At 59.1% G+C, this 25646-nt stretch overlaps 3 protein-coding genes across 11 annotated transcripts in view; 1 reads left to right on the forward strand and 2 right to left on the reverse strand.

The window, feature by feature from the left end:
* PRKCZ (protein kinase C zeta) overlaps positions 1-14035 on the forward strand; it is a 133951-nt gene extending 119916 nt beyond the window's left edge. For 7 of the 8 annotated variants that reach the window (XM_030805756.1, XM_030805760.1, XM_030805759.1 and 4 more), the window contains 5 exons: positions 1361-1480; positions 2208-2287; positions 2658-2747; positions 13223-13338; positions 13562-14030. In XM_030805756.1, coding sequence (XP_030661616.1) covers positions 1361-1480; positions 2208-2287; positions 2658-2747; positions 13223-13338; positions 13562-13649 — 494 coding nt within the window. In that variant the 3' untranslated portion in view covers positions 13650-14030. Of the gene's footprint in view, positions 1-1360; positions 1481-2207; positions 2288-2657; positions 2748-13222; positions 13339-13561 lie in introns of all 8 variants that reach the window. The other variant, XM_030805755.1, reaches the window with a different exon arrangement.
* On the reverse strand, positions 4547-10711 carry LOC115833043. The gene has a single exon (XM_030805764.1). It carries the CDS (start codon positions 9847-9849, stop codon positions 8845-8847), a length of 1005 nt encoding a protein of 334 aa, XP_030661624.1. The 5' UTR covers positions 9850-10711; the 3' UTR covers positions 4547-8844.
* Positions 14036-14109: 74 nt separating the features above from the next.
* Positions 14110-24934, reverse strand: FAAP20 (FA core complex associated protein 20). Of its 2 annotated transcripts, XM_030805765.1 has the most exons (6): positions 24816-24934; positions 24117-24252; positions 23758-24029; positions 18359-18427; positions 18136-18182; positions 14110-14153 (listed from the first exon to the last, which is right to left on the reverse strand). In XM_030805765.1, exons 1-5 carry the CDS (start codon positions 24923-24925, stop codon positions 18164-18166), a joined length of 606 nt encoding a protein of 201 aa, XP_030661625.1. In that variant the 5' UTR covers positions 24926-24934; the 3' UTR covers positions 14110-14153; positions 18136-18163. The 2 variants fall into 2 exon arrangements, with proteins under 2 accessions (XP_030661625.1, XP_004092222.3); XM_004092174.3 differs by lacking the exons at positions 14110-14153; positions 18136-18182 and having other exon boundaries at positions 18217-18427; positions 24816-24928.
* Positions 24935-25646: the final 712 nt, after the last annotated feature.

The following is a 25646-nucleotide window of genomic DNA, read 5'->3' on the forward strand; positions in this document are numbered from 1 at the left end:
TGGCCTCTCTCGGAGCACACAGGGCCAGAGACGGCTTCGGGCCTGGCCCAGCAGCCAGGGAGAGGTGTCCTTGACCATCTTACACCCAAAAGCCACACACTCTTTTTCCCAGCCGAATGTGATCATCTGGCCTCAGCCCCTTATTTGAATTCTGGAAAACCTCCCATGTCCACTTGAGCAGCCCCTTGGGGAGGGCACCGCACAGGATTCCTCCTGCCAGGGAGCCCCAAAGACACAGGAAGGGGAAAGACACAGAAAGCGGGGGTGGGACGGGGTGCAGTGCCTGAGTCCCTGTGCTGCACGCGTGGCTAGGGGAGAAGCAGTTGTCTGGGGAGCCCCAGGGGGTGCAGGAGCCTGTGGACAAGACCCCGCAGCCCGTGCAGCTGAGGGCGCCATGCACACTGGAGTGTTTCTGCTCCTCTCCCGTCTCTGGGCGTGAAATGGGGACATGGTGGGCACGTGTGTGCAGCCCTGTGTGTGTGTGTGCCATTGTGTTGTGCTGAGTGTTCATGTGTTGGGCATCCGTGTGTGTTGTGTGCATGCACATACTGTGTTTGTACACACTCCACTTTTGCATCCCGGTGTTTTCCATGAGGCATGCATGGTGTGCCTTCAGACATGTTTACACATTTTTTTTGCCATCAGAATGGGGGTAGGGCAGGCAGGGTGGGCAGGTCACTCGGCCCCTGGGATAACTGGGCTTCCCAGCGGCCACAGGGGAAGTCTCAGTAGCCAGCGAAGGACAGACAGCAGATCTGGACTGGAATATAGTCTAGAACCCAGCTCGGGATGGGATTCCATGTGGGACAGTGGCAGCATCTCACCTCAGCAGGGAGCAGGGGGACTTCCGGGGACCTAGGGACAGCTGCCGTCCTTGGGCGAAACTGGTCAGGGTCTCCCACCCCTCATTCGCTGGAACACATTCCCAACAGGTTGACTACTTGAACCTTTTTAAAAAACAAAATGACTGTAGAAGAAAACACAGGAGAGTATTTCCGTTATTGCAGCAAAAGGGTTTCTTCAAGCTTAGTTCTGTAAAAGCAGAAACGAGAGAGGAGGGTTGTCCGCAGGTTCCACCAGTGCCTTGTGCCTGTGTGGTCACAGGTGCCCTGGCAGGAGCGACAGCCCAGAGGCAGCCTGGGAGACCTCCATAGTGTCAGGGATGGTGGCAGGGAAGCCGAGCTGCCAGGCAGAGGTGCTGGTTCTGTTTGGGAAGTGGAAGTCGCAGAGGCCTGTGTGCCGCCCGCTTGAGCCTGGCTCACACTTGTGTCAACTGGGCATGAAAACCAACGCCAGCTGGGTTCACCCTGCTGCCGGCCCACGTGGCCCCACTGGGTGATGGCTGTGTGCTCTCTCCCAGGGTTCAGCGTGGACTGGTGGGCGCTGGGAGTCCTCATGTTTGAGATGATGGCCGGGCGCTCCCCGTTCGACATCATCACTGACAACCCAGACATGAACACAGAGGACTACCTTTTCCAAGGTGCGTGCCCCGCTGTGCATTCGTCCCCCTCACCTGCACGACTGTCTTCCTTCCTTTTCAAAGGTGCAGGTGGAGGGGTCCCGCAGGGGCCGGGAGCGGCAGTGCCACGCAGAGCGAACTGGGAACCATTCCTCCTGGCCGGACCCTGTCTCACATGCCACTCCCCGGGCCGTAGGGTGGGGTTACCACACCTGTGGCTCAGCAGGAAAGAGAACCTGTCCCCATTCAGCTCCAACTCCCTCCTGCCCTGGCCAGCAGCACATGCTGGGGCCCCCGCTATTGGCTGTACCGAGCTGAAAGCACAGCCCCCACCCCCGAAACTCACAGCCACCGTCATGGGCTCCTTCCCACCTGGAGGCCCTGGGACCTGCTCCTGGTCTAGAAATCAGTGCCATGGGGATGTGGGATGTGGGAACGCGGCTGTCTCCGCGTTGCCCTCTGGTGGCCAGCCTGCAGAGGCACCCATGTACCTGCAATCTTGGGGCTGAGGAAGGGGAGCTGCTGGTTCACTCTCGATCCTACGACACATGCCAGCGCATGTAACCGGGAGGCCCAGGGAGGACCCGGCAGGACTCCGGATTATAGATATTGCTGGGCTATAGGAAGGGAGGGGTTTCGGGGCCCCAAGCCTGAACTCCCAAAGCTCTTGCTCAGAGTCAGGGTCAGGGCGGCACGGGGCAAATCGCACACGACACAGGCAAGTCCTCACCAGGCTCCGCCCTTGCAGTGATCCTGGAGAAGCCCATCCGGATCCCCCGGTTCCTGTCCGTCAAAGCCTCCCATGTTTTAAAAGGATTTTTAAATAAGGTACGTTTCTGGCCATGCTGACAAAATCTCGTTTGTGGCCTCGGTGCTGGTGGGCAGAGGGCCGGGCACGGCTGTTGGCCACTTTTTCATCTCAGCTGCTGTGTATCGGGTGTGTGGGTTGATTTTCCGCTTCAGTATTTGAGCTCTGTGTTCTGTGAATCGTCCGTTTTTACTCACACCTAACAAAATGAGAACGTGTGCCCAAGGAAAACGGAACAGAGCTTAACGTGGGGGAAGGAACTTTCAGTAAAGGAAATGTCTGATTTCCACCATCTGGGTCAGAGCATAGGGGGAGTGGCCACCAAGGAAAGGGGATCATGGGGCTTCCAGGATGGGGCTGACTTGTCCTTGTTTGAACTCTAACCTCCAGGACCCCAAAGAGAGGCTCGGCTGCCGGCCACAGACTGGATTTTCTGACATCAAGTCCCACGCGTTCTTCCGCAGCATAGACTGGGACTTGGTAAAGCATCACAAAGCCCATTTGCACCCCCATCCCCATCCCAACCCCAAATCTACCCAACCCCCATGCCAACCCCAACCCCAAATCTACCCAACCCCCACCCCACCCCACCCGAACCCCAACCCCAATATCCACCCAACCCCCACCTCAACCCCAATATCTATCCAACCCTCACCCCACCACCAACCCAACCCCCAGCCCAACTCCCACCCCAACCCCCAACTCAACCCCCACCCCAATATCCACCCAACCCCACTCCAACCCCCACACCCCCAACCCCTCCAACCCCTACCCCCTGGTGGACACAGCCGGGGCTGCGCGGGCCGGGTGGGCTGTGTGAGCTCGTGCACCACCGGGCTGGTCCTTGACATGGCCCCACCTGCGTGGAGCCAAGGCTCCTGTCTCCCAGAAGGGTCAGCTGGGAATGGGGGGCCACCTTCCAGGGCCCCGAGGAGGGATGAGGAGACACATTTCATCCTCCGGAGCCAGGAGAGTGAGGGGCTGGACGAGCTCGGCCCATGGCGCTTCCTAGCAACCCCCGACTGTGCTGGCTTGGTGCCGCCGGGAGCCAGTGGCACATGCGTCCTGGCCTGTGAGCACATTGGTTGTTGGTTCCACAGGGATCTGATAGTGGGGGCCATCCTAGAGAAGGTTTGGTTTCATGGCCGGTTTTATCAGCAGTTACTGGACAGGACCAGCAGTGGCAGCGTTCACGGCTTGAGCTTTAGCGTCGGGTATTGATGGAGAGTGAGTCTGTGGACAGGGCGCGACGTACACTGGCTCAATTTAGGAATCTGATTTCGGTGGTGTGTGAGCAGGGTGCATTCGGTAGGGACTACTTTGAGTTTTGACTGTTCCCCGGCTGGCCGTTATGAGGTCAGTACTCTTCTGTGACGAGGGGCGGTGACCGCAGCCCCGGAGGGCCCACATGATCAGGAGGGGGCCGGGGGCTCTGCGTGCAGGGGGTTTTGCCGGACTGTAGGCTGGCGTGTGTCTGGCAGGTTAAGGCAGGTGAGGCTGTGCCACTCAGTCGTGGGTTCTGTGTGGAAAGCGCCGTCTCCACCCAGGATGTTTCCAGCACCACTTGGTTATGGGTTCTGTGTGGGAAGCGCAGTCTCCACCCAGAATGTTTCCAGCACATGGAGGGTTTATTGGGAGGTGACCTCGTCTGAAGCTGAGGAGCATCTGTGAAATTTGTTTCCAGCTGTGTAAATGGTTGCAGAGCTACTGAAATAAAACCTTTAAAATATACTCTCGAGGAAAAAAGCAGATTGGATAGCTCATTAAGTGCATTTTGGAGGAGGGTGAACTGAATCAGGAGAAAACCCAGCTCTAGCTCTGTCCCCCACCCCACCCAACTTTTCCAGGCAGCCTCGGCCAGCGTGGGGGGGTCACTCCCCAGCCCCTGTGGTCAGTGGGGGCCCTTGTCCACACGGCCCAACAAGTCACTTTCTAGTTGAAGGCCTTGCTTTGCCTGTGCATGTGTGGGACCGTGGGGAAGGTGGGGAGTGAGGTGGTCAGAACGTGCCCACAGCCCTTCCAGAGCCCAGCTGGACTGCCGCCAAACTAGGATGGGGCCATTCTCTGTCGTGCGGTTGTCAGATGCACACACTTAGAAATGTTCTGAGCATAGGCACCTGCTACAGAATCACCTTCGCAAATTCTTCATTTAAATTTATGCCTCTGGTAGCATAAGGGAGAAGAGATCTGCCTTTGGTTCTTAACCGTCAATCATCCTCATGCCCAGGCCGGGGTTAGAGGTGGCGTCCCCTTGTCTCTGGCCCAGGCACCTGCCAAGCTGAGGTTAGAGGTGGCGTCCCCTTGTCTCTGGCCCAGGCGCCTGCCAAGCTGAGGTTAGAGGTGGTGTTTTCTTGTCTCTGGCCCAGGTGCCTGCCAAGCCAGGCTTAGAGGTGGCGTCCCCTTGTCTCTGGCTCAGGCACCCCTGGCCTAGCGGGGTTAGTGGTGGCGTTCCCCTGTCTATCTCAGGCCACACCTGGCCTAGCTGGTGTTAGTGGTGGCATCCTCCTGTCTCTGGCCCGCAGAACCCCTCCGGTCCACACACACACTCAGGTCCAGGTACCACCCGGCTGAGCCTGTGGCAGGTGCTTAGTAGAATTACATGAGGAGCCAACATCCCCACTCCCAGCCACCTCCCCTCGCCTGTCTCAGCTCAGTCTCCCCCGTTCCTTTCCCACCCTCTCTCTTCCAAGCCCACCAGTGTATGGGGCCCACCAGCACCATGGGATCCAAGGAGAGCCGGATCCTGGGTGCAGCCTCGGTGTCAGCCGGGCCCCTGATCTTGTCTCTCAACCACTCTTGTTTTACCGGGAGTGGACAGATGAGGACAGATGGCTGCCTGCGGAGTGATGGGCCCCTTCTCTTCAGAGCACTGTCTAATCTGAGTGTGAGTCCAACCCTGCCCGAGCCGGAACTCAAGGGGACCATGAAGCCACCCTTGGCCTCCAGCTGGGAGAGGTCTGCGTCCCTGCAGCGAGCACGCCAGGTGACCTCCGGCACACACTTGCTGCGGGCTCTCTCTCGGAAGGTAGTCAGCGGCCCTGGCTTCCCACCTGGGTCCCACCACTGCAGAATCACCCCCGTGGCTGCCACGGGGGCAGCTTCCCCATCACCCTGCTTCTTCCTGGCTGCTGCAGGCTGTGTTGTGACTTCCATCCCGGCCTGAGAGGCCTGCGAAGGGCTTGCCACTGACCACCGGCCCTGCCTCTGCCACCAACCGCCAGCCCTGCCTCTGCCGTTTCCTTGCCACCCATCAGCTCTTAGGCTTTTAGGAAGAAGTGTGGCTGTTTTGGCCAGATTGCTTTAGCTGGCCTCAGCAGGGTTGGTGTGGGGTCACCACCACCTCCATGTGACCTTGGCAGAAGGAAGGTCCTCCTCCCATTCACCCAACGTCCACAACTCAGTGATTTTGAGCAATCCCAGAGTTATATGACATCATCGCGATCATTTTCATCACCCTGTACCCAGAGAAGACCTGAACCCACTCCTGCCTCTCCCCACACCCTACAGTGGCTGCTCCACCAGGCTCTGTGGCTCTGCCTGTTCTGGACATGTCATGGAAATGGACCTGGGCACACCGTGGCCTTTCATGCCTGCCCTCTCCTCTCAGCATTGTCTCCACAAGGTGCACTCACACAGTAGCACGTGGCGCTGCCTCCTTCTTGCACTGAACCCCACCCACTGCGTCCACTGCGTGGAGACCGTACCTCTGCATCCATCCTCAGTCGACATCGGGTGGCCTCCACTTTCTGGCCATTGTGAATTGTGCTGCCATGAACACCTGTGAACCCCGCTTCTGTGTGGACACGTGTTCATTTCTCTTGGGTGCGTGCTCAGGGCGCTGTTGCAGGTCCAGTGGTCTCGGTCTAGCCTTTTAGGGGGGCCACCTGTTCCTGCAGCGGCTGCTTTCTGGTCCCTTTGGGGGCCCCCTCGGTCTGTGCTGGACTTAGTTCCATGGCTGTAGTGGGCACAGCTTGAGAATGGTCCCTCGGTGGGTGTCACTTCCATGTGGGAGTGGGGCACGCGTGAGGCCTCGGTCCCCACCTGTGGACTCAGGGTCTCTTTCACGGACTGCGGGGAAGGCGGTGGGAGCAGCAGGGGTGGATGGTGAAAGGACACGGTGCCCACCCCCCGAGTGTCCAAGGGTAGAGCTGGGACGGGGTCACAGTCACTGCAAAGCCGCCCCAGCCCCTCCTTGCCTATCCCCAGCTGAACCAGCACTGCTTAGGCAGTCGCCACTGCTGGGGTGTGGCTCTGGGGCCCAGCACCGGGTACCCAACCCTGCTTTCCTCCTGGAGCCCGGCCTCTGCACACTGCCCTGGAGAAGAGAGGCAGTGTGTGCAGAGGGCCCCGTCAGCGGGGCAGATCCGTCTTTCTTGCCCCTGCACTGGGAGGTGGCGCTCATCTTGTCGGGGGTTCCCATGGGCCGTGTCTAGACCCCACCCTCCGCCGGTCCAGGCACATCCTCAGGCTCCTATATCCTGAGTCCTCCGGTTTGGCTGTGGGAGCAAAGGCCGTGGGGAAGTTGCTGGGCCCGTCCCGGGTGAGCTTTGAGTGATGGACAGGCTCATTCTGAAGGAACTGGGTCCAGACAGCACGTCCTGGCCTGGTGGCTGGGGCTGCCGCTCTAAGAGGGTCCCCATTCCTGCAGGACCCCTGGTACTTGGTGCACCGCGAAGCCTGAGTATTTGTGGCTCATGTGATGTGTACTTGTGAATATCAGGAGTCTGGGATTTGAAGTGATGGATTTCCCAGCGTGGTCCCAGCTCCCCACTGATGTGAAAGGTGGTGGCGGGTTAACAGCTGAGCCACCACCTGCTGCCCAACCCCATGCGTCCCACACGGCCAGGCGGTGCTGCGCTAACTCATCTCCCCCAATGGAAACGTTTGCGTGGTGACAGCCGTTTGTCTTGAGAGTCATTTGCTGCCCATGTTGCTGGGGAGATTCTGCCTCAGGGCCAGGAACGGTTTGCTCCTCCTACCCCGGGCCCAGGGCTGCTGGTGGGAGGCTCCAGGGAGGAGCAAGGACTCTAATGCTTCGTGTTGTGGGAGCCTCAGGACTTTCCCACGTGTGACAAGCACATTCCTAGGAGCTCGGTGGGAGGAACCCAGCCATGTTGTGTGCTGTGCAAGGAGCCGGCGGCAGGGAGGGGAAAACGGAAAGACGCAGAGGAGGGCAGGTGACAGGAGGCCCACAGAGAGATGCCTGGGTCTGGGCAGGGGGTAGGAGCAGGAGGGAGGCGGTTATGGGAGACGTGGAGCAGTGGAGGCCATCAGAAGTGGGGATCACAGCTCTGACCTCATGGAGAGGGACAGGCCCCACAGCTGGGCTGGTGCCAGCCCCACTACCCAGGGCCAACCTGTGTGGCCGTAAAACTCTCAAGCCTGGAGTGTGTAGAAGGCAGCAGTGCCCTGGCCTGGCCACCCGTGAGCCCCTCTGTCCACCCCAGCTGCGTGGCACAGGGCAGGTGTGGGGCCTCCAGCTGGAGCCTTGAGTGGTGGATCCTCGGTGGGGCTTTAAGGCTGACCTGAGTGTGTTTATGAAAATGCATGGGGACTGGCTGCAGATGCACAGACAACTCGGATGCACGGACACCTGGATGACGTGGACACCCAGACAATGTGGACGCACAGACAACGTGGATGCACAGATGACGTGGACACACGGATGATGTGGATGCACGGACGACGTGGATGCACGGACGACATGGACGCACGGATGACTCAGATCCACAGACAACTCGGATGCATGGACACCCAGACGACGTGGACGCACAGATGACTCAGATCCACAGATGACTCGAACGCACAGATGACTCGGATGCTCAGATGACCGCTGCTGTGCTGCCACCCCAGGGCTCTCTGGGCGTTTCCTGTGGTTTGGGCACCAGGAGCTTGGGAGTCCCATGCTGCCCCCGGGGCACTACCTCCTGGGCCCAGCCCTGCATCCGGTGGCAGCCCAGGTGCTCACCAGTCATCACCCCAACAGTGCAGGGTGGTCTTGGGGACCTCCCCCCATCATTGCCAAGAACTGGCTCCAGGATGTTTCCATGTGGCCGGCTAGTATGGCCAAAGTGGACCCCAGCGTGCTGTCCCCTTGGATGCCTCCAGGCCCCGCCCAGCACATGTGGGGCTCGTCTATCTTGTGCCTGACCATGCTCTGCTATGTGGGGCCTAGCCCAGCCCCCCCAACCCTGCTGCTTCTCCCCTCCCCACCCCCACCACCTGCACCAAGCCACCAGCATCCTGCCTGGCCCTACGGACAGCAGTGTCCTCCTGTGTCCAAAAGCCGCCTCCCCCTCAGCCCCTTCACTCGGGCCTCATGGGGCCCCTCTGTGGCCCCCAGCACACAAGGCACGCGCCCACTATGGGGACTTTGCACGGCTGTGCCCTCCCCAGGCTCCAGCCCTCACCTCCCTCAGGCTATTTCTCAGATGTCCCTTCAGAACTAGAGCCCTTGGGCCCCCAGCCCATTGACACAGAACAGGCCCCCTGTTGTATCTCAGGTCACTGCTGTGGTTGCAGCTACAGGGGCGGCATGTGTTACTGCCACAGTGTCCGACCTGGGGCCAGCGTGTACTCAAACGCACTGCTCTGAGAGGCCAGGGCGTCCATGGGCTGGGCGTGGGGGGCGGTGGTGGGAAAAGGTGTCAGGCACCATGGGCCCCGACCTGAAGCCCGCATGCCAGCTGCAGAGATGGGCACTGAAGGCTTCTGAGCAACAGGAGGAGGTAACGCTGGCCCCTGGGGATGCTGTCAGGGAAACTGAGGCAATCTCGAGCCCTCGGAGCAGAGAACAGGCTGGGCCAGGGGGCTGGGGGACCCTGGGCCAGCTCCAGCTGGGTCCTGCTCTGTTCCCACCCCTGCTGCTTATTAAACCCTTGTAAAGCAGCACAGGACTAAGGTAGGGAAAGTACTTGAGAAAATGCCCCTTTTCACATTTTATCGGGAAGTGTTTCATAGGAAGAATACAAGTAACTGATGAATGAAGGGGGCATCTTGTGTCCCCACAACCCTGCTGTGCGCATACCACAGGTGGGCCGTTCTGCCTAAGGGGACAGCCCTGGCCCCTCCTCAGGCTCCTCCCCAGCACTGTCTCCTCCACCCAGTGGACTGGCCGTGGATGCTGCCTGTGGCCCAGCTTTGAGACGGCCACAGCCCTGACGTGTCCAGCCTTACGTGGAAGGATTTGTCTGTTTTGTGGCGTCCTAGTAGATGCCACATTAGTAGATGCTACGTTAGTAGATGCCATGTTAGTAGAATGGATGTGGGCATTTCTTTGTAAGTTCCCAAAAGCCTGTGAGGGTTTTTTCCATGATTCCGTTCCCAGTTTGGCTTTTGTTGTTGTTGTGGCTGTTCTTGACCACCCTGGGCCCCGCAGTGGAGAATGGGGGGTGAGCCCAGGAGCCTCGAGCAAAGGCCCAGCCCCTCCTGCCGTGCATTTTCCTGCCAAGCAGCACCTGAGATTCCGAAGCTGATGCCTATACAGGCAGAAACCCGTCAATTCCAGCTTGCACGACTGGAGGGTCCTGAGAATGGGAGTCCCTGTGGTGCCATCATGGGCAGGGTGCATCTGTTTGGGCATGCTGCCCCCCAGCCGGCGGGGCACTGGGGACAGGCACGGCCACACTGGGGGCGTTTCTGGTCTTGGGAGCCTTCTTGGCTCTTCTGGAGGGAAGGCGGCTGCTGGGTGCCCTGTGATACGCCTGTGAGCTGTGCTGTTCGGCTTGGTCTGCAGGGGCTGGGGGCCTCGGAGGGTGGCTGGGGGGCCGCATTTCTTTTCACCAGCTGCACCCACCCGGCCCTATCCTGGCTGGCACTGAAGGGAGCAGGGCAATGTGACATCCTCCCCTCAAGCCTGGTGAATGGTGGCTCCACGAGGCTGGGGTCAGTGGGTGCCTGTTGTGACAGCTGGATCTCAGTCTTGGCACAGGAGCACACACCTAAGGGGTGGGCCAGTGAATGAGTGTGTGAGGGTGGGCTAGAGAACAAGCAAGGGAATGAGAAAGGGAAAGTGGGTTAGAGAGTGAGCCAGTGAATGAGTGAGCAGGAGTGGGTTAGAGAGCGAGGGAGTGAGTGAATGAGTGGGCTACAGAGGGCCGGGCGTGGTGGCTCATGCCTGTAATCCCAGCACTTTGGGAGGCCAAGGCGGGCGGATCACGAGGTCAGGAGATCGAGACCATCCTGGCTAACACGGTGAAACCCCGTCTCTACTAAAAATAAAAAAACAATGAGCCAGGCGTCGTGGTGGATGCCTGTAGTCCCAGCTACTCGGAAGGCTGAGGTGGGAGAATGGTGTGAACCTGGGAGGTGGAGCTTGCAGTGAGCTGAGATCGCGCCACTGCACTTCAGCCTGGGAGACAGAGCCAGTCTCTGTCTCAAAACAAAAAACAAAATTAGCTGGGCAGGGTGGTGTGTGCCTGTAGTCCCAGCTACTCAGGAGACTGAGGCAGGAGAATAGCTTGAACCAGGGAGTCAGAGGTTGCAGTGAGCCGAGATCGCGCCACTGCACTCCAGCCTGGGCAACAGAGCGAGACTCCGTCTCAAAAAAAAAGTGGGCTAGAGAGTGAGTGAGTGAATGAGTGAATGGGAGTGGGTTAGCGAGGGAGAGAGGGTGAATGGGAGTTGGATAGAGAGGGAGCGAGAGGGTGAATGGGAGTGGGTTAGAGTGAGGGAGCGAGAGGGTGAATGGGAGTGGGTTAGAGAGTGAGGGAGTGAGAAGGTAAATGGAGTGGGACAGAGATTGAGGGAGTGAGAGGGCGAATGGGAGTGGGATAGAGAGTGACGGAGTGATGGCCGGGCGCGGTGGCTCACGCTTGTAATCCCAGCACTTTGGGAGGCCGAGGTGGGCGGATCATGAGGTCAGGAGATCGAGACCACGGTGAAACCCCGTCTCTACTAAAAATACAAAAAAATTAGCCGGGCGTGGTGGTGGGCGCATGTAGTCCCAGCTACTCAAAGAGAGGCTGAGGCAGGAGAATGGCGTGAACCCAGGAGGCGGAGCTTGCAGTGAGCCGAGATTGCGCCACTGCACTCCAGCCTGGGCGACAGAGTGAGACTCCGTCTCAAAAATAAAAAAAAAAAGAGAGTGAGGGAATGAGAGGGTGAATGGAGTGGGATAGAGAGTGAGGGAGTGAGAGGGTGAATGGGAGTGGGAGTGGGATAGAGAGTGAGGGAGGGAGAGGGCGAATGGGAGTGGGATAGAGGGAGTGAGGGTAAATGGAGTGGGATAGAGAGTGAGGGGGTGAGAGGGTGAATGGGAGTGGGATAGAGAGTGAGGGAGCGAGAGGGCGAAATGGGAGTGGGATAGAGAGGGAGTGAGAGGGCAAATGGAGTGGGATAGAGTGAGGGAGTGAGAGGGTGAATGGGAGTGGGATAGAGAGTGAGGGAGAGAGAGGGCGAATGGGAGTGGGATAGAGAGGGAGTGAGAGGGCGAATTGGGAGTGGGATAGAGAGGGAGTGAGAGGGTAAATGGAGTGGGATAGAGAGTGAGGGAGTGAGAGGGGGAATGGGAGTGGGATAGAGGGAGTGTGAGGGTGAATGGGAGTGGGATAGAGTGAGGGAGTGAGAGGGGAAATGGGAGTGGGATAGAGAGGGAGTGAGAGGGTAAATGGAGTGGGATAGAGAGAGGGAGTGAGGGGGAATGGGAGTGGGATAGAGTGAGGGAGTGAGGGTAAATGGAGTGGGATAGAGAGTGAGGGAGTGGGATAGAGGGAGTGAGGGTGAATGGAGTGGGATAAAGAGTGAGGGAGTGAGAGGGCGAATGGGAGTGGGATAGAGAGTGAGGGAGTGAAAGGGCGAATGGGAGTGGGATAGAGAGTGAGGGAGTGAGAGGGTGAATGGGAGTGGGATAGAGAGTGAGGGAGTGAGCGAGCGAATGTCTCTTGGTGCTGCTGTAACAGAATACCTGAGCCTGGGTAATTTCCAGGGAGCAGAGGTCTTTCCCAACTGTGCAGGCTGGGAGTCCAGGGTCATGGTGCCCGCAGGCTTGGTGTCTGGTGAGGCCGGATCTCTGCTTCCAAGATGGCGCCCCAACATCGCATTCCCCAGAGGAGAGAGGGGAGAGGGGAGGAAGGCCACGTGTCCACATGGCAGAAGGCAGAGAGGAATCCATGCTCAAGCTGTCTTGACAGCTACAAGAATCCATCTGTGAGGGCGGGGCTCCCATCGGGTCCCACCTCCCTACACTGTTGCTCTGGGGAATGAGTTTCTCACAGTGAATCTGCGGGGCACATTCAGACCCTATTGTGGGTGAGTGGGAGAGCATGGCTGTGTCACTGGGACAAGTGGCCATGAGTCAGGGGAAGTGAGGGGCTTTCAATGTCCTCACCCGTATGTGTTGTGGCACCTGTGCCAGGCACCAGCGTTCTGCCCTCCCTGGCACGGGCACATCACCAAGGCCCAGTAAGCAGCGGCCAGAAGTGAGCCTTGAGCCAAGGCCCAGGCCCACCTGCTGGGCATTTTCCTGCCAAGCAGCACCTGAGATTCTGAAGTCGATGCCTGGATAGGCAGCAATGGGCCGGCAGGAGGCTCCTGACAGACGGGTCCGTGCAGTGCCAGCACAGGCAGGGTGCTGTGGCCACGTCCTGCACCTTTATGGTCAGGGTTCCAAAACGTCATGAGGCGGCCTGTTCAGCCAGTTAGTGTTGGTGCCCCTCTGAACAAGGACCCCCAGGAAGGGGGTGGCCTCGCATAGGTGGCTGGGGATCCTGCTCTGTCCCACGTGTGGCCAGCATGGCTGACACTTCTGGCATTTCTCAGCTCGACAACAATTTTTCTGACTTTGGATATTTTCTAGATTTTGTTGTAAGAAAAAACACTTCGCATTCAAATACTAGGCAGATTGAAATGCCGAGTTTCTTACTGTTTCATTTTGTGATTCAAGTGCATGCAGAACACTCAATCTGGCAGGGATGACGCCTGCGCGGAGCTGACCCTTCTCGTATTGTTTTTCCAAGCTGGAGAAGAAGCAGGCGCTCCCTCCATTCCAGCCACAGATCACGGACGACTATGGTCTGGACAACTTTGACACACAGTTCACCAGCGAGCCCGTGCAGCTGACCCCAGACGATGAGTAAGTCCCACTGGGTGCGGGGACCCTGGAGCACCCCTTGGGCAGCCCCATGGCAGGCTGGCACCATGGCAGCTGGTGACCCAGCCTGCCCTTGAGTCCTGCCCGCCTGGCGTCATCTCTCCAGTGGGCCTTAGGGGAGGATTCTTATGCGAATGTGACTCCACTTCCCCCAAGGGAATGAACACACGGTCACCCCCCCACCCCCTGCCACCTTTGCCCACAGGGATGCCATAAAGAGAATCGACCAGTCGGAATTCGAAGGCTTCGAGTATATCAACCCATTATTGCTGTCCACCGAGGAGTCGGTGTGAGGCCGCGTGCATCTCTGTCGTGGACACGCGTGATTGACCCTTTAACTGTATCCTTAACCACCGCATATGCATGCCAGGCTGGGCACGGCTCCAAGGGCGGCCAGGGACAGACGCTTGCGCCGAGACTGCAGAGGGAAGCGTCGGCAGGCGCTGCTGGGAGCAGAACAGTCCCTCACACCTGGGCCCGGGCAGGCCAGCTTCGTGCTGGAGGAACTTGCTGCTGTGCCTGCATTGCGGCGGACCCGCGGGGACTCTGCCGAGGGGGCTGTCATGCAGTTTCCAAGGTGCACATTTTCCACGGAAACAGAACTCGATGCACTGACCTGCTCCGCCAGGAAAGTGAGCGTGTAGCGTCCTGAGGAATAAAATGTTCCGATGATGTGGAAGCTCCTCTGATGCCTTTTTTCCGTGAGTGGCGCCTGCCCCACGTCTCAGATGCAACCCACACGTAGGGGGGCAGTTTAGGAGCCAGCAGGACACAGGTGGGGGCGGGAGTTTAAGTGCCTGGGGACACACCGCAATCAAGAATTGTACAAACTCGCACCGTTTCCTAAAAACCCCAGTAAGTTCCTGTTGTTCTTCCTGCAGAGCGTGTGCCCAGCCGCTGTGGTCTAGGGTGAAGTGACACCTTAAGCAGATGGCAGCTGGGCCAGCCAGCTCACTGGACCGATGGGGGAAATTGGATCATAGAGATTCTAAAACGTGGCTCACCAAAGCACAATAGACCAAAAAAGAAAAAACTGAACACTAAATCTGCACAAATCCATTTCTGACCACACTAAGCAGTGCCTGCACGATGCCTCGTGTGACGCATTTGATTTTTGGAAAATATTCTTATCTGTCACACAGCACTGAGTTAGGGAAAATGAAAGACGTATGTGTGACAGACCCAGCCTTAAAGTTCAAAACGATGACCCTACAGACATCCAGAAACACAGGCACCCAGAAACACAGACACCCAGAAACACAGGCACTCTTCCCAGCGGCGCAGACCTCCTGTCCCTGGGAACGCACCCGCGCTCTCCGTCCTCCCACCCCTCAGGTGAAGGCACAGCTGTCCAGAGCGGAGGCTTCCTAGAGGCAGGTCTGCCAGCTGCCAGGTGTCAGGTGGGGCAGAGCGTCTTTTGAGCTCCCTGGGAGAGGGGGTCGCACCACCTCATGCCTCTGAGTGGGGCCTGATGCACAGGTGTGGAAATTGCCACGCAGCCCTCTTGGCCAGGCGCAGAGACCCCAGGCCTCCATGACTCAGGCCGCTCCACCCCACTGTGCAGCTGGTGGCTTGGGGAAGATAGGGAAAACCGCAAGTTAGGAGGTCTGTGCCGCGCCTTGCCTTGCCTCAAGGTCATACCCAGCAGGTGAGCGTAGCCCACCCTACACACTCAGGTTTCTCAGGGTGCCGCTCCGTGCCTGGCGCTCAGCATGACATGGTGGATTCACACCCAAGCCCCAGGTGCTAGGACAAGAATGCCAGCGCTGGGCATACTGCCAGCCCGTCCCCCCGGCCCGAGACCCTGGACACCTGCCCGTCCCCCAGCTCAGGCTTCTAGGTGGAATGTGGAGACGGGTTTCAGCCACACTCCCAACCTTAGCTGTTGAGACTCAACTCCAAAGACGGCAAGTTAGAAACCCCAGGGCAGAGTCCAGGAGCCGACCTGGGTCTCACACAGGTGTCCCAGACCAGCGTGGGGATGCCCAGGTGGCGAGGCCCAGCCTGCGGCCGCTGAAGTCACACCTGCCGGGGGAGCGGGACTGCCGGGACCCCCACCTTGAGTGGGAGACCCCCAGTGTATCCCGGAAGTGGTTAACAAGCGAACTGCTTTCCATGAGCCTCCTTGATTTGTTAAATATTTAAGGCACTTACCTAAATACTGCCGTGTTGCCAATAGCTTGCCGGTTACCCGTTTGGCTGTTCTTGTACACAATGTGTGAGTAATGTTGTGCTCATCAGAGGAGAGACTTTTATATTCAGTAATTGGTTTTATAAATTAAAGTGAAGGATGTACTGAAGTGTGGTTTGAAAAATCCTGATATTTGCCAATGGCTCCGGTCACGACTGTGTGTCTTTTGAAAGTGGTTCCTGAAAACTCTGGTGACTTGGGGGCTGCACGGTGGGCCTGCGTGGGCGCGGGGCAGGGCAACTGCCCATGGAGCCCGTGGCTGGCCGGCTCTCCCGTGGGTGACACTCACCCTCGACGGCCAGGGTCAAAGTCTTGCACATCCATTAAAGACTTTAATGAAAATGTTCACATTATTATTTTCATTAAAAGTAGGTGTTTCCAAGAAGCAAAGGTTTTTGAAGCCATTTTTTTTTTTTTTTTTTTTTTTTTTTTTTTTTTTTTTTTTGATACAGAGTCTTGCTCTGTCGCCTAGGCTGGAGTGCAGTGGCGAGATCTTGGCTCACTGCAACCTCCACCTTCTGGGTTTAAGCAATTCTCCTGCCTCAGCCTCCCCAGTAGCTGGGATTACAGGCACCTACCCCACACCCGGCTAATTTTTGTATTTTTAGTAGAGACGGGGTTTCACCATGTTTGCCAGGCTGGTCTTGAACTCCTGACCTCAGGTGATCCACCTGTCTCGGCTTCCCAAAGTTCTGGGATTACAGGCGTGAGCCACCGCGCCCGGCCTGAAGCCATTTTCTTAAGTAGGCCTATATCAGGGCAATTTTAGGCTCCCAGCAAAATGAGCAGAAGGTGCAGCAGAGTCCCCATGCCCCTGCCCTGCCCCGTCCTGCCCCTGCCCAGCCTCCCCCACCACAGGGCACACTGCTCACAGCTGCTGGGCCTGCCCTTGTCATCGCCCCAAGCCCAGAGTTCCCGCCGAGCTCGCCCAGGGCACCGTCAGTCCCGTGGGTGTGGACAGGCGCGTGACAGTGTGGATTCACCACCGTGGGGCCATGCAGAGGAGCCCACACCCTGGAGACCACCTGTGCTCCGCCTGTGCCTTCCTTGCCCCTGCACCCTCTGATGTTTTTGGTCCTCACGGTGTTGCCTTTTCCGGAACACCCTAGGGTTGGAATCACAGTGTGTAGCATTTTCTTTCCCTTAGTGATCTGCATTTATGGCTCCATGTTTTTTGCGGCCTATCTGAGGCCATGATTGAAAGGAAAATACAGACGTCTGGGTGTTCATCTTGGGTGTTCACACCACGTCTGCCCCCAGATCTGTTCCCTCGGCCACCACAAACGGGGGTCAGGGCTGAGCCTGCAGAGCCTGGCTCTCCAGAACCTGGGGGCTGAACAGCAGTGGACAGGAAGCTCCCTGAAGATGCTGCTCTCCGTGCTCCACTCACACCGTGAGCCCAGGCAGACAGTGGCTGACGGGTCTGGGTGAACCAGATGCCCACTGCTGCTGTCCTTCCCCAGAAACTCCCGATTTCAGGAGAAGCTACCTCAAAACCCCTGGCGAATGGTGAGGCCCTGGAGCCCCCCCCCGGGGAGTCTCAGCTCCCGCAGCCCGAACAGATGACCACAGACCTGGGGCTTCAACCAGACTCTCCCGCTCCAGAGGACGGCCCTCTTCTGGCCTGTGTCCCACATGGTAGAAGGAGCAAGGGACTCCCCAGGGTCACCATTATGGGGCACTAATCCCAGCGAGAGGCACCGCCCTGACCTCCTGTCCCGGCAGAGGCCTCGCCTTGTGAAGATTTCAACCTAGGGATTGGGGAGTTACAGGCCCACAGCCCGAAGCACACGGTGGCAGGAGCCTTTCCTTTTCATAACTAGCTGCAGCTGCAAGTTGATTTTGGGGAATTAAAACACGACTCATGGTGGAACGCGGTGGCTCACGCTTGTAATCCCAGCACTTTGGGAGGCCGAGGCGGGCGGATCACGAGGTCAGGAGATCGAGACCATCCTGGCTAACATGGTGAAATCCCGTCTCTACTAAAAATACAAAAAATTAGCCGGGCGTGGCGGCGGGTGCCTGTACTCCTAGCTACTCGGGAGGCTGAGGCAGAATGGCGTGACCCCGGGAGACAAGAGTTTGCAATGAGCCGAGATTCCGCCACTGCACTCCAGCCTAGGCGACAGAGAGAGACTCCATCTCAAAAACAAAAACAAACAAAAAAACGCGACCGACCGGGTGCGGTGGCTCCCGCCTGTAATCCCAGCACTTCAGGAAGCCAAGGCAGGAGGATCGCTTGGGCCCAGGAGTTTGAGACCAGCCTGGGCAACACGGCAAGACCCCTCCATCTGAACAAAAAATGCTAAAAGTAGCTGGGTGTGGTGACGCGTGCCTGTAGTCCCAGCTATTCAGGAGGCTGAGGTGGGAGGCGAATCAAGCCCAGGAGTCTGAGGCTGCAATGAGCCGTGACTGCACCACTGCACTCCAGCCTGGGCGACAGGGCAAGACTCTGTCTCAAAAAAAAAAAAACAAAAACCGTGACTGCACATGAGCTAACCACGCCTGTCCACAAAATTAGGAAAACGAGCACCCTCAGCCCATCCGCTGTCCACAGTGGGGGCGCCAGGTGAAAGGGGTCAGCTTACCCGCCCGGGGCTGTGTCTGGTTCTGATTTCACTGCAGTGAATCTGCCCTAAACCAAACGTCAGAAAGAAGAGAAGCAGATGTTTCAACACAACAGGAAGAGAGACAGACAGGCGCCCACCCTGCTTTAATGCGCATGCGGGGGAGCCGAGAGGCGGGGCTTCTGGCGGGGGAGAGCGTGTCCGGGCATCACACACTGCGCAGGGCTCTAAGGATGGCGCTCACCATATCACGTCTTCTGTGCTTTCAGCCAAGCACTGTGCCAGGTGGCTGTCAACATCCAGCTGGGTCAGCCTGCAAGGGAGGAGTCACACTCACTCGGCCACCTCCGCGGCATGCTGGCCGCAGACAGCACCGTCTGGACCTCCGGGCCCTCTCTGCTCCTGCCGCTGGAGAGGATCCGGCTGGTCACAAACAAGGGCTGGGGCCACTCCAGGGGCTAATGCGCCCGGCAGACCACATTAACCGCCAGTGGTGTCTCCACACTCTGCCCGTGAGGAGGCCACGCCAGGCCGGAGGTTCTCAGCCAGGCCCCTGCGTCCGAGCTGGGGGTGGGGAAGCTGTGTCTGAACAAGCCCCTCTGTGGGATTTTGGCGCCTGCTCAGCTTGAGAACGCGCTCATCGTGGAGCCCAGCAGACCAAGGGAGCCGGTGGACAGGCGGCCTGACCCGGAGAAAAGGCAGGACGGCGGGTGGCCTGCCAGGGAGAGCCGCCGCCGCTGCGTCTACAGGAGGCAGAAAAGTAAACATGGCTGGGCAGTGGATGTGCAGCTCATGTCAGAGAATTTGTGTTTTTGACGAGGAGGGACCAAGCCTCACCACGGAGAAGGACACAGTCACCGGCGTGCAGGCTCTCAACCTGCCACTCTGGGAGGCCCCACGCGGCCCCTGCACCTCTCAGGAGGGCGCTGGCGCTGGGATGGTGGCCGGCCAGGCAGGGGTGGCAGGAGAAAACCTATCCGAGGCCTGCAGGTCAGCGTCCTGGGCATCCAGTGGGGCCGGGAGGGGTGTCTGAGCGCAGCCACCTTCTATCCCCGGCCTCATGTGGCCCCATCAGCTCAACTGGAGCGGCTGGAAATGACCATCACCAGGCCTGGCCAAGGCGTGGCCCCTGGAAGCCAGGACAGTCGAGTTCCGGCCATGACTCTCTGAGAGTGCCGGAGCTGGCGGGCTCAGCAGAGCTGCTGGGGACGATGTCCCGGGGCTGAGGGGGCAGCTTCAGCCTAGACTTGGGCCTAGATCTTGCTGGAGGCCAAGTGGTCAGTGTCCCATCAGAGTGACCATCCCTCACACACCACTGCTGGGGGCACACCCCCACTGAGCGGCCAAGTCCACAGGACACGTGTCCCTCTGTCCACCTGTCAGCCACACCGCCCCTCGGTCCCCTACAGCCTCTGCCCTCAGACCAGTCCACGGAGCGCCGTTTTGCCCTTGGGCTCTGCTGTGTCCCTTCCTGTGGCTCCTGTGCCCCGTCTGTGTGGCCACTGCAACCCTCAAGTCCCCCTCTCCAGACCATAGCTGGACCCCCACTCCCGGGGCCGGCTGTAGCGGCCATCAGCTGCCTTCTCATTCTGGCAGAGCCCACCCAGTGCCTTCTGAAGCCCCCGAGGGTCACTCAGTCTGAGACTTTCCAGCTTCTGCCCATCCTGGGAACCAGCCCCTCCCTCCACAAGCGTTCTCTAAGGCTGCCAGAAGGTCCTAAGATCTGAACCGAGGTCATCTTGTCCCGGGGTTTCCAGGCAGTGTCCCCTGCCTGCAGCGGAAGAGCTTTGTCCCGGCCTGATCTGCCCTGTCCGTGAGGCTTCGGCTACTGAGCAGACACGACCAGGCCCTGCGGTGTGGACGGGCCAGCCCGGCTGCAGGACAGTGGGGCCTCGGTCCAGAAGGCTCTGGGGGCTTCTGCGTGTGGGCAGGGGAGCAGGGCTGCAGGGTGGGCTGGCACCTGGCAGCGTGAGGGGCCTCAGGGCTGTTAAAATCCCAACGACCAGCCGGGCGCGGCGGCTCACACCTGTAATCCCAGCACTTTGGGAGGCCGAGGTGGGCGGATCACCTGAGGTCAGTTCAAGACCAGCCTGACCAACGTGGTAAAACCCCGTCTCTACGAAAAATACAAAAATTAGCCAGGCATGGTGGCGCCTGTAATCCCAGCTACTCAGGAGGCTGAGGCAGGAGAATCGCTTGGACCTGGGAGGCAGATGTTGCAGTGAGCCGAGATCATGCCACTGCACTCCAGCCTGGGCGACAGAGCAAGACTCCGTCTCAAAAAAAAAAAAAAATCCCAATGACCAACCCAGAGCCTTGCCGCATCAACAGAGACAAAACGCAGCTCCGCCTCTCAACAGCCTCACCCCTCACCAGGTGCCCAGCTTCCCATTCACCCACGTGGCCCGCAGGTGTCTGAAAATGCACAAAATGTCCAAATAGGACCACAAGAGGATTTTTTTTTTTTTTTTTTGAGACGGAGTCTCGCTCTGTCACCCAGGCTGGAGCACAGGGGCGTGATCTCGGCTCACTGCAAGCTCCGCCTCCCGGGTTCACGCCATTCTCCCGCCTCAGCCTCTCTGAGTAGCTGGGACTACAGGCGCCCGCCACCACGCCCGGCTAATTCTTTGTATTTTTTTTTTTAGTAGAGACAGGCTTTCACCGTGGTCTCGATCTCCTGACCTCGTGATCCGCCCGCCTCAGCCTCCCAAAGTGCTGGGATTACAAGCGTGAGCCACTGCGCCCGGCCAAGAGGATCTTAAAGACACAAAGAACATTCTACATAGTTTGTCAAATCCAGCATTTGACGGTCTTCTGGGTGACCCAGAGAACACCAAGGCCATGAGAAATGGGAGGGCTCCCGGCAGCTCCACTCCTCAGACCCGCCTCTGCCAGGGCTCCAGGCTCAGCAGGCGCCTGTGCGGGACAGGGCGACAGTTCAAGACCAAGTCCGGCTGTTAGACCAGACCCTCCAATCCAGGCAGCCTCCCTGCTGGGGTCCTGTGCGGTCAGGGGTCCCAGGGCATCCCAGGGTGGCTGTGCAAACCCTTGTTCCCAAAGATATGGGGCTTGTCCCCCAGCTAGCCTGCCCATGCCGTGGCCACAGCCTCAGGTGAGTTCCGGTTCCAAAGTACCGGCTCTCCCTTACAATCAAGTGTTCGAATGTGCTTGAAGCATTCCAGACACACCAAGGCCTGGACCTGACTTCCCTGACACCTACTTAGGAAAAATCGAGGCAGTCTGCCAAGCTTTCAGCAACTGCTTAAAAAGCTCAAAACGGCAGCTTTTTCCTCGTGAACGTCCTTGTCTTCAGGAGTCTTTTTTTAGACTATCTGGAAAAGCAGGTGATGCAAAGACAAAAGCCCCTCCCTGGGGGGCGGGGGGCAGCGCCCTGACAGCAACAAGGATCTCAGAGCTTCAGCCAAGAGCATGGATTTCTCCCCAGGGCTCCCAACAGTACCTTCTGTCCGTGGACTTTTTTTTTTTTTTTTTAGATTCAGGGTCTTACTCTGTCACCCAGGCTGGAGTGCAGTGGTGCAATCATAATTCACTACAGCCTCCAATTCCTGGCTCAAGGGAATCCTCCCACTTCAGCCTCCAGAGTAGCTAGGACCACAGGCACACGCCACCATGCCCAGGCGTGTAAAGATGGGATCTTGCTATGTTGCCCAGGCTGGTCTCAATCTCCTGGGCTCCAGCAACCCACCTGCCTCAGCCTCCCAAAGTGCCGGGATTACAGGTGTGAGCAACTGTGCCCAGCCCCCTGGATTTCTTTTGATGGGTAGGAATCAAGAAGTCTTCACTATTAAAAAAAAAATCCCCTGCCTCAGCTGAATTAGCGTGTGGGACAGCACTGTAGTTTACGACCATCACAAAACGCCAGTCCCAGGAAGAGGCATATGCAGCAACGGCTGGACCTGGAAATGTTTCTGAAAAAGGCTCTGGTCCTGCTGCAGGCTCTGGGCACTGCCGGGAGGCCTGGGGCGCTTTGTCCTGGGCCCTGGCCCCTTGCACTGCTCACCCACCAAGCCCCACTCATGCGTCACCAGGCCCCTCCCTGTGCTGTTCATGTGTGACATGCAGGTGGGGTGCTGGGGGTGCCGTGGGGCTCACCCCAACCCCAGGCCCCGAAGGGCTTGCTTCCATAAAGCGCCCCATTTTGGAGAAGCCTGTTTCCAGGGCATTTCTCCTCTCTGGATGAGTGCTGGCTCGCCGGAAGAACTGCCTGTACAGGTTTTCTGCTGCAGATTGTGATAACTAATTCAGTCATTTTGTGTTTTTCTTTTTTTTTTTGAGACGGAGTCTCACTCTGTTGCCCAGGCTGAAGTACAGTGGCTCAATCTCAGCTCACTGCAACCTCCGCCTTCCGGGTTCAAGCAATTCTCCTGCCTCAGCCTCCCGAGTAGCTGGGACTACAGGCGCCCACCAATACGCCTGGCTAATTTTTTATATTTTTAGTAGAGATGGGGTTTCACTATATTGACCTCAAACTCCTGGTCTCAAACTCTTGACCTCGTGATCCGCCCGCCTCGGCCTCCCAAAGTGCTGGGATTACAGGCATGAGCCACTGCGCCCAGCCTTTTCTTTTGCTGCTGTTGTCATTGTTGGCTGCTAACTTTGGACTCCAGTCCCTTCGCATTCCCGAGTTGTTTTTGCTTCTAGAAGACCAGGGGCATCAAGCATGACTGAAGGACCTGGTCTCCAGGCCATATAAGACCTGAAACCTGCCACCCATTAACTCAACCAAAAGTTACGAACCAGCATCATTCACACCACCCCAGCCCCAGTACCTGCTCCGGAGGCCGAGGGCCCAGAGGTCGCCAGACACGAGGCCAGGCACTGGACAGTTCGGGTTATCTTCTTAGCAAAACTGGGTTCCATTCCTCTTTACTTAAAAAATATATAAAAATATACATTGGGCTTCAAAAATAAGAAAAAGCATCTCCTGCCGGGCGCGGTGGCTCACGCTTGTAATCCCAGCACTTTGGGAGGCCGAGGCGGGCAGATCACGAGGTCAGGAGATCGAGACCACGGTGAAACCCCGTCTCTACTAAAAAATACAAAAAATTAGCCGGGCGTGGTGGGGGGCGCCTGTAGTCCCAGCTACGCGGAGAGGCTGAGGCAGGAGAATGGCGTGAACCCGGGAGGCGGAGCTTGCAGTGAGCTGAGGTCGCGCCACTGCACTCCAGCCTGGGCGACAGAGCGAGACTCCGTCTCAAAAAAAAAAAAAAAAAAAAAAAAAACCCTTTAAAAGCATCTCCTGACAAAAAGGATGATCTTCATTTTTAAAACCCATGACCCACTCTCGGGAAGGTGTTCCCGTGCTCTGGGCCTGGGGACGCTGGTGCCACCAGCTTCCAGGACGGCCAGGTGGACCCGGGGCCAGTGATCCCAGCCTTCCTTCTGTGCTGCCTGTGGGCCCCCAGCCTGCCCTGCCCCCAGAGCACGGAAAGCAGGTGGACCCCAGACCCGTGACAGACAGCCACCTGGACATGCCAGGCCACAGCACTGGGCCACCTTTCCACGTGTGAAACAGGGCTTTAAAAGCCAGCGCTGAGCTCCGCCACCTCTTGACCTTCTAAACAGCTGTGGTTTCCAAACACGGATGGATAATCGGGCGGGGCGCAGGGGTGACCCACTCACCTGGGGGCGAACTCCTTCTGGCACATGGGGCAGCTGCGCAGGGCCGCAGCACCCTCCACAGACGGCTGCTGCTCCACCCTGGGGGCCCTGCAGGGATCAGGTGCCGGGCGCTGTGGCAGGGACCTGGCGGGGGATTCCAGGTGCCCTCCTGTCCCGCGAAGCAGCCGGTAGGAGCGGCCCGGGCCCCACAGGTCCGGCGGAAAGGGTGTCCAGGAAAAGGTCTTGGGTCCGACAGTGAAGACTTCAGTGGGCTCCGGGCCGCACCTGGGCTCCTGCAACACAGAGTTGTTGGGCCTTGCCCAGCGGTGGCTCCCGCCCTGGAAACCCCTCCACCGCTACGATGGGCCCGGTGTGCACACCTGTCCAGGGAAGGCGGGCAGTGGAGGCACCTCGTGGTCCAGGATCAGCTCTGGGCTCACCGTGCGCAGCAGCTCGGCCCAGAGCCGTTCTCGCTCATCACCCCCCAGGAGAAACCAGGGGCGGCTGCCAGAAGGCCTGGGGCAGACAGAGAAGGGAGACAGGGGGTACTCAGCGGGGGAAACGCTATGGTGGGGGAGACCCGGGAGGGCCTGGGGCAGAGAGATCGGGGAGATGGGTACTGGAGGGAAATTCGATGGTGGGGGAGGTGACGGGCAGGGTTGGGGGAAGGGCTGCTGGGGCAGACAGTGGGGAGAGGAGGGGTACTAGGGGCAGAGGGGCGGTGGGGGTGGGTGGAAATGTGGCGTCCTCAGCGAGAAGAGGCGATGGTTGGGGAGATTGCGGAGGGCCTGGGGAAGATAGAGGGTTAGATGGGGGGTGCTCAGGGGAGACGCGATGATGGGAGAGGCGCGGGAGGGCCTGGGGCGGCGCGGGGGAAGCTCGGGGGAAGCTCGGGGTGGGGTGGGGGCTCAAGGCGGGCGCTGAATGGCGGCGCGGGGTGGGGCGACGGGCGTGGGGGCCGGGCCCGGGGGCGGGGAGCCCTCCCCAGGGGGAGAAGAGAGCGGGAGGCCCGCGGGGGCGCCGGGAAGCACGTGGGAGCGGGAAAACCGGCCGCGCCCCTGCCCAGCCCCCGGCCTCACCCGCCTGCCGGAGGCGGCCTCCGACGGCTCAGCCCCAGCCGCGGCCTCCGCGCCGCCTCCATCCAAGCCCGCGCCAGGCGGAAGTGAGCGCAAGCTCCGCCCTCGCCCATCCAGGCCCCGCCTCCAGACCTCTACAGTGAGGCCGCCCCCTTCCGAGACAGTCGGAACACCAGGGTCCCTGATCCCAGCCTGTAGGGAAGCTGAGGCCAGGGTTCCTTCGTCCTGCACCGCACAGGGGGGCCTGGCGTGAGGGTGGGGGCCCAGGTGGGGGAGCCCCGCCCGTGTCCCCTTTCCCGTCCAGGCAGCCCCTGGGCCGGAGCCCCCTCCGTTACCCCGATGGCTGCCCGGCCCGCCCCAGCCCTGCCTCCTCCCGGCTGCACCCAACAGCTCCCGCCCCCGTTTCCGGCTTTGCGGAGCCGCCTCTCCTCCCAGGACCACTCCAGGAGTAAATAAAGCTTGAAATCCGCCATCGCCACCACCGTTTCTTTACAAAAGGCGGGGAACTCAAACTCCTTAACCAAGAAACCAGAGGCGAAGTGACAAAGTCCAGGTGGCTCACTTGGGCCTCAGGAGCCTGGGCCAGGGCCCTGGGGTCAGCTGAGGGGCTTTCCTGCCTGGACCCCGGGCTCTGCGACCTCAAAGTCGGCCACGTGGTGGCAGCAGCCGCCCAGGCACCCTCGTGCCACACCTGGCTGTGCCCAGTGCCCCATGGGCCCAGGCCACTTGCCTCTCCCTCGGCCCCGCTGGGCCCTGGAGTGGCTGCCACCCTCACGGAAGGAGTGGGGTCTACAGAGATCAGAGTCAGGGGCGCTCGCCAGATGCCACTTAGGG

The sequence above is a fragment of the Nomascus leucogenys genome, chromosome 24, assembly GCF_006542625.1.
Source record: "Nomascus leucogenys isolate Asia chromosome 24, Asia_NLE_v1, whole genome shotgun sequence".
Lineage (NCBI taxonomy): Eukaryota > Metazoa > Chordata > Mammalia > Primates > Hylobatidae > Nomascus > Nomascus leucogenys.

Excerpts from the sequence above, each read along its gene's own strand:
- LOC115833043 (XM_030805764.1), bottom strand. The coding sequence starts at position 9,849 with ATGCCCAAACAGATGCACCCTGCCCATGATGGCACCACAGGGACTCCC.
- FAAP20 (XM_030805765.1), bottom strand. The coding sequence starts at position 24,925 with ATGGGCGAGGGCGGAGCTTGCGCTCACTTCCGCCTGGCGCGGGCTTGG. Across the intron at positions 24,253-24,815 it reads AGGCCGCCTCCGGCAGGCGG|GCCTTCTGGCAGCCGCCCCT; the intron begins GTGAGGCCGGGG and ends TGTCTGCCCCAG. Across the intron at positions 18,428-23,757 it reads CAGAAGGAGTTCGCCCCCAG|GCTGACCCAGCTGGATGTTG; the intron begins GTGAGTGGGTCA and ends CCTCCCTTGCAG.